Here is a 13,815-nt window from a genome sequence, read left to right as displayed (position 1 = left end):
GGGCCTCGGACCGGTACCGGTCCGTGAGTCGTTTGGTACCAGGCCGCGAGAGTTGAGGCTCAGGTGTGAAATGTGTGGTTTTCAGGGTTTTTATCGGTTTTCAGCGTTATTTTGTTATCGTTTTTATCGTTAACTTGGTTTTCCTGGGTCTTTTCACGTGTGTTATGAATAAATCTTATTTTTTTCGGTACCGGTACTAGTTTTATTTTGTTGTATTTATCCGCGACACCTTAAAGGCCGGTCCGTGAAAATATTGTCGGGCATAAACCGGTCCGTGGCGCAAAAAAGGTTGGGGACCGCTGTTCTAAAGTGTTAAAGTCTTGGAATTTGGTAAAAGGAAATTTACTTGATTGGTATACATTAATTTATACCAAGCATATTTCCTTAGTGATACATTATTTCAATAAATAACACTTTTATTTCACTTGCATTTTACTTGAAAGTATTCTTTCATCTTTATTGATGGTAAAGAATCTTTTTTTTCAGTGTGTAGGGTTGTACCAGGAGATTTAGCACGAAGTTGGCTATTGCAGCACCAAGACCTTATGAAATTCTCTCGGTTCTACAGTATGTCCTTTCCGTGATCTCAGTCACAGCAGGGATCTACCACAGAAACACTTCAAACTGTGAGCAGGTGTCTTAAACTATTTCTTTTAATATTCCTAGTAAAGAAGGAAAGTTATTTGTCATTGATCCTGATGATAAATGAGACACATCCTCTGGTCTGATAGACGAGGAGCTGGGGATCATCCTATTTTAGCGAGGAGGAGGAGTTAGGGAAGAGGGGACAGGGGAGCAGTCGATGAACGGAGGTGTAGAGAGTAGATTGTTCCACGTCAGTAGGTCGTGCTGGCACAGTGCTGCTGACGTCCACAGAGACAAAAATAGGGAATTGCCCTGTGAAGCTTGGTGCGTTGATGCTCGTCAGCAGGTATGACTGACAGGTGTGGCTGGCTGAGTGCTCCACTCGAGATATCCGTCTGCAAACTTGTGTAAACTGTTTTCAGGAGTGACAGCGAGCAAATTTGTTTTATCATGAATGGCAACAAAAGCTATGATTGAAAAATGACTGCAAACTCTAAAGTAGCTGATGTTTAGAATACTGCAGTTTTCCCGTGCATAAATTCAAGTATGATTAAAACGTTTAACTTGTAGTTCTGACTTTTTTCACAGTATCCTCTGACTTTCAACTCTTACAGATATGAAAAATTTGTTCAAAACTACTGCAGAGATTTGCGGAGTAGCCGCTAACATCAGTAGCAATGTTTGCATGAACTGATCAACACTGCCCCCAAGTGGATAGAAACCTGTCCTACCTCTTTATTTCCTCGTTCCTCTACAGTCTTACAGCCACGTACAAACAAATAAGCAAACACAAATTCATTGGAGCATACATTAAATCAATACATGACCTCATGCCCACAAGAAAAGTTTTGTTTATAGGGATGAGTACTTCCTTCTCTCCTATAACTCTGAGTTCCTCCCTTACTTCCTCACCGATGATGCACACACTCTGGGTCGATGCCAGTCAGATATACAAGTTTCACAGCAGCACATTAACTCTAGTAGTTGGCCATTAAAAGGAAGTGGTGTTTTTAAAATATTGATGGCTTTATGGGGAGAGGTGCTGGCTTTAGTCAAGCTGATACCATGGAAACGTCACTGTCCGTCTGGACAGCCACTGCAAATGTGTTGTTAGTTGAAGCTCTTCAGCTTAGGAATCAGAAATGGGTTTTAAGAACCACATTGAGGATTCAACATGTTTGAGTTTTCCTCGCATCTGTGTTGTTTTGCCAGTGCCTGATCCTGAACCAAATTCTAATAAATAGAACCTTTAATGAAATGTTAGTAATGAATCCATATCCTTTACATTTTGTTAGTCTAAGCTGTTTACGATCAAGGTTAACGTGCTAACGTGTGAGACCAAAGATGACGCAGGCCACTGTATATCATGTGACGATAAACCATCAGTTAAAACCTCTTGTCTCACAGTGAAATAAAGTACATGTACATAGTTTCCCCATTCGCCGAGCAGCTATATTTCTGTTTGCGCGCAATTTTGGAATAAAAGAAATAAGACAAATAAGTGAGTATGAAAAGAATATGACCGCGTGTTTCCACTGCAGCAGTAAAACAGTCCCTGCTGTATGTCTAATAGGTGGACGGGATCCTGTGCCTGGCAGACATCTTGACTGATGACAGCAGCGTGGAGGCAGCCAGAGCTGAAGCGGCAGCTGTTGTAGCTCAGATCACTTCGCCTCACCACACATCCACTCAGCACCTCGCCAGCTTCCTGGAGAGCATGCACGACATTGTCACGGCGCTCATCAGTGAGTGGACGCAGTGGTGATGACCTCACCCTGACCACTGATTTATAGGAGGAAAAAGTTGTTTTGATTTCATAGAAAATTATGAGTACGTGATTGTTTTAGCACGAGGCTAAACTTTACTACCTTACTGAATTTCTTTTAAACCTCTATAAAACTCTAAACAAGAGAGGGGATCAGTCGTATATTTTGTGGTTTGCTTTACTTGCATTTTGGATGTTACGGTGTATTAATAATACCCCTGCAGTTTGGTACGTTACGTCTTTTTTTTCTCTCAGAGTTGTGTGAGACCGCATCCTGTGGGGAAGTGTTCCTCCTGGCGTCGGCTGCCTTGGCCAATATCACCTTCTTCGACAGCATGGCCTGTGAGATCCTCCTGCAGCTTAATGCCATCCACATCTTACTTCAGGCCTGCAAAGACCGCCAGAGAGTTGACACACCCTACTCCAAAGACCAGGTACATGTTTCCATGTATGCAATGTTTTTCTTACTCTAAGTGTCACATAATAATAATAATAATAATAATAATAATAATAATAATGGATTGGATTTATATAGCGCTTTTCAAGGCACCCAAAGCGCTTTACAATGCCACTATTCATTCACTCTCACATTCACACACATGTATGCAATGTTTTTCTTACCCTAAGTGTCACATAAAAGCAAACATACTATATAATTACACTATTACTAACAATAATGCAAAAATCAACCTGTTTTTAAGCAGTGCTCTCAACTATAGTTCTTTGCCAGACCTTTAATCATTTTGTTTTTGTTTAAATCGTAGGTGGTGACAATCTTGGCAAACCTGTCTGTCTTAGAGCAATGCGCATCTGAAGTCCTGCAAGAACAAGGTAGTCTGTTTTCTAACTATAGCTTTTTATTCCTTTTTACCCATATTTGGGATTTTTTTCCCTGGCTACACTGCAGTTTAATCAAGGTAATACACTCACGGGCCTCTTCATTAGGTACACCTGTAAAATCTAATGCACTCTATTACAGCAGCTCTGAAATAAACTCTCCTTTAATGAAGCCTCTACATTTTCAGTTTTTGCTAATGTTTTCAAAAAGGTGATAATTTATACTGGTGGTTAGTGTTGTTGTACTGGACTGGAGCATTCTTACACATTTGTTTCGCCCACCTCTTGTCCCTAAGAGGGTTCAAATATTAGGAACTCCTTTAAACTTAATACTCCACTAAACCTCCAAAATGAATATAAAACTTTAAATTAAATTAATGGTAGTGGAAACTACCAAACTGCTGACTAGATGAAAGTAAAAGTGAGACGCTTCAGTGTAATTCTTTTTTATTCCTCAGGAGGGCAGCATCACTTTAATTTCTGTGAACTAGCTTAGAAGAGCTGAAAACATCAGACATTGAACATAAAAAATATATATTTTTAATAAAGAGGTATTATTTGTTAAATAGAGTTACATAGAGATAATATGTGTTTTGTATCATTTTGTAATCCTTTCATCATTCCCATTTGTATTTTTTCAAACTCTTTTCCTTTTTCTGTTTAACGTATTCCACTGGCTCTGTACTTCTTACACTATAAAAGAGTGAGATAGATAGATGTGTCTGAGTCACTGTCTCAGTCTCACACTATCGAAGGTTGGCAGTTTCAGTCTCTTTTTCTGCTCATTAAGGCCAGTTTGATTTTATTTTTCATACGAGCACCTCAGTGAAAAAAAAATCTGATTGTTTTTGTAACAAAACATTTTTATCATATATTAAGCAGCTAAAAATGATTTAGATTTATTATCTCTCAATGTCACTTTATGAGTTTTGGCCTTTGAATTATAGCATTGCCCTTAGGGTGTTAGCCTTATAACTTATTTTTCAGAATAATTTTGAAATATTATTTAACAATAACTGGCTGAAGGGCTGACTGACTGCCTTCAGTAATTTTTTTCTTTATTATACTAACTGCACTTTTTCTATATCCTTTCTCACAGGCATGTGTAGAAAGTTTTGCTTCTTTCTTTTTCACTTGAAACCTTGACTCTTGTGTAACTTTTTGTCTGGAAACTCTCAAGTCTCTCTAAATGTGTTGTTTTGTTCCTGCTCTTATATTACATTTTACATTTTGCTGGTTCCTATGTGTTATTTTCCTGCCTGGCTAATCTGTGCTGAATATTATATATTCAAGGTATAGAAAGACTGCTACTGTTGCTGGGAGAAAAACCATCCTCTTCCAGTCCATCAGAGGGCGCTGCCTGTGAGCGTGTCCAGCAGAAAGCTGCCGTCACACTGGCCCGACTGAGCAGAGACCCTGATGTGGCCCAAACAGCTATCCAGCTTAAAGGTAGTGAGGCTTTGTGTCTTTTGGAACACTTAACAATTATCTTACTTATTAAATATCGCATTGTACAAAATGTACAAAAGAAGTAAATGAAATGCATTTTGTACAAGGTGATATGTGTATTTAATAAAAAAAATTGTTAAATGTTCCAAAAGACACACACGTCCAATCCACACATCTGGCATAAGTAAACTAATATATAAAACACACACACGCACACATAAGTGCTGTAAGTCTGTCGGTGGCCACTAGAGGGTCACAGACAGACAGTAGGAAAATGGAAAGTATTTTGTTTCCGTTTTATCAGTTTTGTAGCTTTTAAAACGGAAAAAAAAAGTCTGTTTTTTGTTTTTTTTGTATATTTATGCAACCATCTTAATACAAACATATGCATTTATGCAATTCAATAAAATCTATTTTACATTGCGCCAATTCACAACAGTTGCCTCAGAGAGGTTTATTTTGCAACGTAAAGCCACTACCGTAATCAGATGATCAGCTGGTTTTGACTGACATAAGTAAAAATGATTTTGGCCACATAAAGATATTAGTTGGATATCAAATCCTCATAATCAATACTCTTTAAAAAAATGCCTGATAGACCAGAGGGAAATAATTTAAGAGTATTGGTTGTACATATGTTATTCTGCATAGCTGATTTTTCTGAATCCTTTAATCTGAATTTGAAAAAGTTACATGTTTCATAGTCTGTATCAGAAGTGACAGAGCGACTGAATCTCTCTTCTTTTTTAAAGGGGTGGTATTCAATTTATTGATCACAGAATGCTAAAAAAGACTTTTACCCAGAAGTCTACAACACACAGCTACAGTTGCTCTGTTTGACATCAAAGAGTTGGACAAGCTGCTAACTGAAATGTTCCTCTGTTGTCTTTAGCTGTTCCTCGCCTTATTGAGCTGTGTCGCTCCCCTACTGAGAGAAATAACAGTGACTCTGTGCTGGTGGCTTGCCTGGTAGGTGTAAACCGTGTGTTTTTATTTGTGTGTGCACATACAAACCTTTACATATGTGTAAATTATTCTGTGTACTGAATACAAATACATCATTCAAACTCACAAACTGCCTATTTAAATTTGACTCCTAATATACTATACATTTTCAGCAGTAAAAGTAAGTGCAATACACCACAGGCCCACAATCAGTGCTCCTAATATTGTCCTATTTAATTACATTTAAAAGGCAATTTTTAAAAAGCGGAAAATATATCAACCTTATCCTCTCCAAGCCACGCTGAGAAAGCACCATTTCAGACGCTGCGTGTTTAAATATGTACATATCATGAATAATATCTCTGCTCATACATTATCATTCTGACCATAATTATTGAGAGCAGATCTTGGGGCTGATGAGGGGATTTGAAGCACATAATGGTCAGGAGCTTAATTGGGCTGCCTCGCTGCGCTGAGAAATGCCTTCTTCTTTACTGTAACCACACTCAGTCTATTCAAATTAATGCGATTCCATCTTATCCTTTTGGCCAAGGGTTAAGTAGCGCGTTTGTAGATGTTGAAGTTTTACCTTCAAAAGACGCCGAGCTTTGACAGATCATTTGTAATTTTCAACATAAATGTTGGAGGCTTTCGTGGCTGAATGGATTAGAGGCATCACGTGTAAAACTTGTACGCTCTTCAAATAAAGCGAGACACTGGGAAAAACAAAAAACAGGGTGATTTTAAAGAACTTCTAGCCCAGTAAAGGTTATAGGATTGAATTTGGTATTTTCATTACAGTTTCTTGCTGAAACTGTAAGGATGCATAAGTTTCTTTTTGGTTGTCAAGCCATATTATTCATGTGCAGTTGCCTGTATGCATGATTGCATATTTACTGTATATGTGCAGCACAATGATGAGATATGATAACATGAATGTCTGTGTGGTACGTGTGTTTGCTAACACGCTTACTGTGCATGTCTTCAGGCTGCTTTGAGGAGGCTGGCAGCAGGCTGTCCAGACAGCATCGAGGCAGCCGACCACCAGCAGCTGATCAAACCACGTCTAGTTGACTCTTTCCTGCTGTGTTCCAACATGGAGGAGAGCTTTGTATGATCCCCTGCACACCAAATCACCGAGAGTGAAGAACTCTCATTGTCAGTACAAAACCACGCGTGTTCTGAAGGAGTGTATCTGTTTCATGACTACAGCTTTGTTTGAGTCTAAATTTCTCGTTCAGTTAATAGGAAATAGCTGAATAGATGCAGAGGACATATAAATGTGTATAAATGTGTTGCATAGTGCGACTCAGTTTTCAGATTAAATGCAACAAACATGTATGTTGTTTTAGGAAAACGTGGGTCATTATTTCATGTTATTCTACAGAGAATTTCATTATTTCATTAATCATAACAGTAAGTATTTGTATAAGTAGATGAAACGTTTTGAAAAAAAAAATGCAATGAAATGCTTTAAATTTGACCACTGTGCAATTTTTTTTACATTGTTTCTGAAGCGTTTTGACTCTATAAAAGGTTTCAGAGAAAACTGTCAATCTGAAATGTCTATCATTTAAGAACTGAGATTTAGTTTTGGTTTATTTTATCCTCATCTTCTTCAAATAATAAACTTTTTCAGTGAGCAACCATTTTTTAAAATAACTAAGTAAGTAAATTATTACCACTGTCGTGTATGTTTTTGTTTGCTTTTGTTACAGTCATGTGAAAAAGAAAGTTTTTCTAAGTAAACTAAGCAGCCCTGTAATTTAATAGCTTAGTTTAATAGGAAACAACTCTAGCAGCAATAACTTAAAGGATGACTGAAATATGAGCTTATCGGTCTGTCAAATCATTGTGGAGGAGTTTTGGTCTATAGGCATTTGTTTATACACAGCTTGCTTAAGGTCCCTCCCACAGTATTTAATCAGAATCAGAATCAGAATACTTTATTCATCCCGAGGGAAATTAGGGGTTACAGCAGGCAGCACGCTAATGGCGCATGCGCACTCACAAAGGAACCTTCTGACCAACTTTACACAAACATCACATTGGGCAGACATGTCAGAAGGTAGGCTGATAGGAAAAAAACAACGAAAATACACTACATGAGGTAAGAGGAGGAGAAAAAAAACTCCACTCAGACTGAGCTCCTAGTGGGAGAACAGTTCGATAAAAGAAAAAACACCTCAGCACAAAAGCACATGACTATCAATACAGCATAGAAACACGAGACAAGCAACAGGGCGGGTAAAGGGTAAGAGAGAGCCGGCGTAGACAGCGCATCCGGTCCTGCAGCATCTGTGCTGGTCCAGTTGACTAATTTGGGTCGAGGTCTGGACTTTGGGTCACTGCAAGGCCTTGAGCCATTCCTTTTTGAGCCATCCTGTTGCTGATTTGTTGCAGCGCTTGGCATCATTGTCCTGTTACATGAGCCAATCTTGACCAAGCTGGAGCTGTCAGACAGAGGAGTTTTTGATCAACTCAGTGAATACAAGGTCATTGTTAATTGAGGATTATGGTGATAATTACACATGTAACTAACAGAGAGAAAAAAAAAGTCCATTAATTAATTAAGAAACGGGTTAACCGCTAACAGTCATGGTTAATTTATCTTTCAAAGCTCCCAGACAGGCAATGTAAAGGAACCCAATTCTCCTATCTTCATTGTGTCTTAGTTAAAAGATGCCAAAAAGATGCTTTAGCCAGTGCCTTAGTGAAGGTCATTTTGGTATTTTTGAATGCTGTCGCTTATTGAATGCTGTAAAATCTTCTGTTTTGTTACAAAGAAATAAATTGTCTTTGGTCAGTGCCTGTTATGTGCTATGACAGTACATGGTAGCACAAGAGTGTATACCACACAGAAAGAGAGAAATGTTTTAACCCAGTAGTTCAGAACAGCAGAATAAGTTGTGAAGCACCACAGTCTGTCTTTTCATCACATTTTACTGAGGTCAAGAGCAAGATGTTGTGAATTTTAGGGCTGTTAAGAGTGCTCTGTATTTATAATATCTATCATTATAGAAAATGAAATCACTAAACAATAAATACAAACAAATGTCTGGTTAATAGCCTATTATTGAAGACACGGTTTACTGTGTATTTAAATCATAAAGCAGGTTTAATAAATATATTTATAACAATAATAAAAGCTTTTCTAAAGAACCTACAGACAAATGTCACCCCTGGATTTAAGGTGTTTATCCAGTGTATTATATTCCAAGGTGTTTTCATTCAAAAGTCTGTAAGCACTAACGCCGCCTGCTCAGCAACAAACTGCAGCTCAACACAACAGATAGCTCGCAAACTTTGTGGACTATTTAGCAAACCAGATATTTCCCCTGTAGTTGGTAGAGAGCAAATGCGGATCTGAAAGAAGGTAAATATTAGACTTTTACGCACCAGACCACACAAACGTACCTGAAAGAAATCTGTCACACTGCTTGGGCAAGTAAGTAACTGCTAACAATGTAGCCAATTAATTAAAAGGGGCATGTCAGTACTATTTTACTACAGTACTGCCTATTGTTGCTAAATAGGCAAAAAACAAAACACCAGATATGTGAAAAGCTTTTGAATGAGGCTCACAGGGAAACACCAAAGTGACGAGACTAAGAGATGGTGGATCGAAAAGATTTACCTATTGGTCCTCGGTGCACCACCGAGTTCTCTGAGAGAGAGTCTAAGGAGCTTGGAAAGAAAAGCGTCTGGACTTCTTTAAATTGCTTGAAGACGTTTCACCTCTCATCCGAGAAGCTTCTTCAGTTCTAGGGTCAAATGGTGGAGAGTCCCAGATTTAAGCCCTGTCCACCGAGAGGGACAATGGACCCCCTAATGATCCTCTACCTAATCACATGAGCCAAGGAGTGAAAATGGGTGTGGGTCACAATCAGCCAAGGTTTCAGGTGAGCTCATTGTGAAACCTGGCCCCATCCTCTCATGTGATTTCCTGAGGTCAGATGGCCCAGGATGTGAGTGGGCGTCTGGGAAGGGATCTCAAAACTGGATTATAGATGGCAGACAGTTGGTGTCGTAAACCACCGCCTCTGTTCAAAGATGGTCGCTCACAGTGGACATAGATGGCTTCTTTCACTCCTCTTTCAAACCATCTGTCCTCTCTGTCCAAAATGTGAACATTGGCATCCTCGAAAGAGTGTCCTTTATCCTTAAGATGCAGATGGACAGCTGAGTCTTGTCCTATGGAGGTGGCTCTTCTATGTTGTGCCATGCATTTATCAAGTGGCTGTTTGGTCTCTCCAATGTAGAGGTCTGAGCATTCCTCGCTGCACTGTACAGCATACACCACATTGTTAATTTTGTGTTTAGGAGTTTTGTCTTTGGGATGAACCAGTTTCTGTCTGAGCGTGTTGCTGGGTCTGAAATACACCGGGATGTCGTGCTTGGAGAAAACTCTCCTGAGTTTTTCTGATACACCGGCTACATAAGGGATGACAATGTTGTTGCGTCTGTCCTTCTTATCCTCCCTCGCTGGTGTCTGGTCTTCTTTTCTGTGCATCTTTGCTGACTCGATGAAAGCCCAATTAGGATAACCGCATGTCTTAAGCGCTTCCTTTACATGTGTGTGTTCCTTCTTTTTCCCTTCAGGCTTAGAGGGAACATGTTCTGCCTGGTGGTGTAGGGTCCTGATCACTCAGGTGTCATCTACATATCTGTACCAGTGGCTGGGTACTCTCCCTTTAAAAGAGCCAGGAGCCTTTCTTTCCACTTCTTCCATGTAAAGGTTGGCTACAATAGGTGACAGCCATGTTTTTGCCTGTAGAAACCTTTGTTGTATTTGAAATATGTGGTGGTGAGGCAGACCTCTAACAGTGTGTGATGCTGTCTCTCTTTGAGAGAGAATTTTTCCCAAGTTGGAAAAACTTGTCATCAAAAGTTTGAGAATTCATTCATTTACAATAGCATTAAAAAGGACCTAACACCTCCCTATTATTGAAGAGTTAAACATTAAATTTTCACTAATGATTGGGAAATACACCAAGTAATAGGAAAAAAGATGTCTGAATGTCGATCTGCAAAATGTGTCCTTTGTATTGCCATCCCTTTGATAAAAAAAACACTCAGCTTTTTTCATAAGCCTTCCTCTCCTTGGAGAGACAATTGAGGGTCTTCTTGCTTTCACTGTAGCTTCTTTTTCACCTAAGGGCACTAATGCTGAGCCTGGACTTGTAACACTCCAACTCAGCACTGAGACAATTGAGTTGCTTTGTGTGTGCGCATGTGTGTTGTCCAGCATACACGTGGGACTGTGTTCACAGGCTTTTGTGATAGAATATGCTCCTGCCTCGCTTTGTTGAAACCTGATGAAATATGTATGAATAAAGAGGAGGACTAAGCAGACAGCCTAAAAAACACAGGTTCTTTTGATATTGTTTTGGTTTGACCATGATCATGAGACCAAGTATTGTAGCTTGTAGAGTTTTTCTCAGTTTCTTAGCTCTTGAACTTTCACTTTCCTCCCTCTACATCATCTTCAGTAGTCTGTGTATGTTGTTGCCATTCTTTTGTTTTCTTTCAGTAGCAATTTGAACATTTTTAAGGGGGTAATTAACAAATAAAAAAATCAGCAAACCATCCATCTCTATTTTCATCAAAAATGGGAATGGAAATATTTGTACCCCCACTTGTACTATGCTAAACACTTTTCCAAACTATAGCTATATATACACCTGGCATTTGGGGAAGGAAAAGGATCAGAGGACTTCTAATGCAAGAAGACACTTCTCTCTGGCTCCCGTGAGACCTGAATATTTTATGTGTCACATCTTTTGCTTGGAAAACTTTTTCTCTGTCTTCCTCTTTTTATTTCAGCAAACAATGATTGAAATTTCTCCTTCTTTAAAAAAATGCTTTCAGAAGTTGATAGAACTTCACTTCTCCAAAACTCACAAATTAGGAAGAAATAATGTGTCCAAACTTTGTAGATAATTTCTTTTGGTCAAGGGATTAAAATGATGCAAGTCTGCATATTTTCAAGATGCATATAAAGAAATGTGAAATCTTGTTTCTGTTGTTAGACAAACTGTATCTTAGGCTATCTAAGACCCAAGGTCTCCATCTATAACATGAAATGCCATGTGTTTTTTTTTAAATAATTGTAAGATTACTATAGCAGTAGGTGCTTTTTAATAAGGCTTTGGAAATAATAAAATTGACAGCACAAGAGCAGCAACTACACTGCATCTCTATTTCCCAACAAACATGCTTGGCTCAGTTTACCTGTAAAGCAAAAGATCAGTGGTTCAGTCCTGGGCAGAGACAAAAATCCCTTTAGGGTTGCTTTAGGAAGGGCAACTGGTGTAAAAACTAAAATGAGTTTTTAGTGCAACCTGCATCTTAGGACACATCGTAGGAATAAGAGAGCAGCTGAAAGTAACTCTAGAAGTGTACTTTTAGCAGCTTTATTAGGGCGTGTTATTTGCATACTGTTCTGCTGCATCAATGAAAGAAAAAATGTATTTAGCTTTCAACAGATCGACCTGTAGTGTTTCTAATTGTGGTCACATTTGCTGTCTGGTTTACACAGGCTTCCTTTTCCCAAATGTTTTACTAAGTGTCTCAATAAAATGTTGTGGACATTAAGTTGTTGCTGTTGACAGCACAGATACTGTATTCACCTTTTTTTTTTTTTTAAACTCAAGAGACGTAATTTCACATCACTTGCAATTTTCCAGCAGCAACAGACTTTTAGCTTTAGTTCTACATTCTTTCCATGACTCTTCCAGAGTAAAACAAGCTGCCGTTGAGAGACTTGTACTTTCAGACTAGTTTTACACCATTCCTTTGGTTGAATGAGCTCATTAGAAAAACCTAAATCAACAAAAACCATTAGTATCTGTTTATTTATCTCAGTCAATGCACTGCTAACATTTCTGCAACGATACACGCACGCACACAGAGACACACACGATCCCACATTAGTATCATCTTGCAGCACATATAGACCTCAGAGTATAACGACTAATTATGACTTAAGTGCCATCACTGTTGGACAGCCAATTAAAGAGTAATATTCCTGTTTACTGATAACTCCCCAGTTGGCCTCTTTTGAGGACCCAGTGGGATTTTAATTGCTAAAATACAACCACAACGCTGAGAGTAATTAATATCTGCACTTGTGGTTGCAACTTTTGGCCAAAGGCAGTGGAGGGTAAAAGCTTAATGCCATAAAAATGTCCAAGAATGTGTGCAGTGCAGAAGCTCCCTTTCATAATTTTCTTCTGTGTCTTGAAACTGCAGAATGAATGCAAGAATAAATGTTATGCAATGAAAACAAATCACGCGTGGGCAAATGGCATTTTCTTCTCTTTCTTTTTGTTATAAGTACTTTGTCAGAAGGTAATTCACCACTAAAAACATTTTGTATGTCAGCGTCTGTTTTTGTTGGTTTTGTGATTATGAATTTAAGAGTTTTACATGAGCAAACACTTGGATCTGCACGTTATTGATTTCACAGTAATCCATTAATCAGTCTTTACAGTGATGAATCGTGGTTGCTTTATTTAGGGGTACTTTGGGAGGCAGAGTCCCATCAGAAAAAATGTCTTTAAATAAAATCTGAGTGATCCCTAATATACATTTTAATTCAGTCCAGTTCAATTACATTTAATTTATGTAGCATCAAATCACAACAAATCTTACCTTAAGGTGCCTTAGTATGCATGGTAAAAACCCTACAATAACATAGAGAAAAGCCCAACAGAAGATCCCCTATGGGCAAGCAATTGGTGACAGTAGTAAAGAAAAACTCCCTTTTAACAGGAATAAACCTCCAGCAGAACCAGTCTCTAGGAGGGACAGCCATCTACCACAACTGTTTGGGGGTGAGGGGACATACACCAGGATTTGCGATCCTAAACATAGGGGCACCACTACATGTATGTAAAGGAAGTCTGTCTGAGGCACAAATGACAGTTGTGTCAAATTCTGAACTTTTCATAATAGTTTAAATAGAATCTAAAGAAGAAAAGACTAAAAGCCTTTAGACTTCAAACCTGTTGCAAAAAAAATATGAAATTACAACTTTTTTGGATGCAAATGTGTCGTTGAATGTATATATACACCTAAAGTGTTTCAATTTTGTGAAAAATTTGACACAAAAAATGCACAACAAAAAAATTGAAGTAAACATTAAGAGTTGATGAGCTGCGTCTGATGTTTCTAAACAAAACAAACAAAAAAAAGCTATAAATTGACTCGTGAACAAGACCCTGAGATAC

The 13,815-nt window shown here is 38.5% G+C and overlaps 1 protein-coding gene across 2 annotated transcripts in view; it reads left to right on the top strand.

Annotated features, from left to right (window-relative positions):
* insc (INSC spindle orientation adaptor protein) overlaps positions 1 to 7,012 on the top strand; it is a 61,389-nt gene extending 54,377 nt beyond the window's left edge. For both annotated transcript variants that reach the window (XM_085357715.1, XM_085357716.1), the window contains exons 8-13: positions 2,159 to 2,330; positions 2,606 to 2,784; positions 3,115 to 3,181; positions 4,481 to 4,636; positions 5,529 to 5,605; positions 6,570 to 7,012. In XM_085357715.1, coding sequence (XP_085213841.1) covers positions 2,159 to 2,330; positions 2,606 to 2,784; positions 3,115 to 3,181; positions 4,481 to 4,636; positions 5,529 to 5,605; positions 6,570 to 6,698 — 780 coding nt within the window. In that variant the 3' untranslated portion in view covers positions 6,699 to 7,012. The remainder of the gene's footprint in view (positions 1 to 2,158; positions 2,331 to 2,605; positions 2,785 to 3,114; positions 3,182 to 4,480; positions 4,637 to 5,528; positions 5,606 to 6,569) is intronic.
* The last annotated feature ends 6,803 nt before the right edge of the window (positions 7,013 to 13,815 follow it).

The sequence above is a fragment of the Diplotaxodon limnothrissa genome, linkage group LG7 (assembly GCF_057381915.1).
Source record: "Diplotaxodon limnothrissa isolate DT_005_m linkage group LG7, D_limnothrissa_male_GT1.1, whole genome shotgun sequence".
NCBI lineage: Eukaryota > Metazoa > Chordata > Actinopteri > Cichliformes > Cichlidae > Diplotaxodon > Diplotaxodon limnothrissa.
Note: the sequence above shows the minus strand (reverse complement) of the source record. Positions and strands in the feature narration are given on the sequence as shown.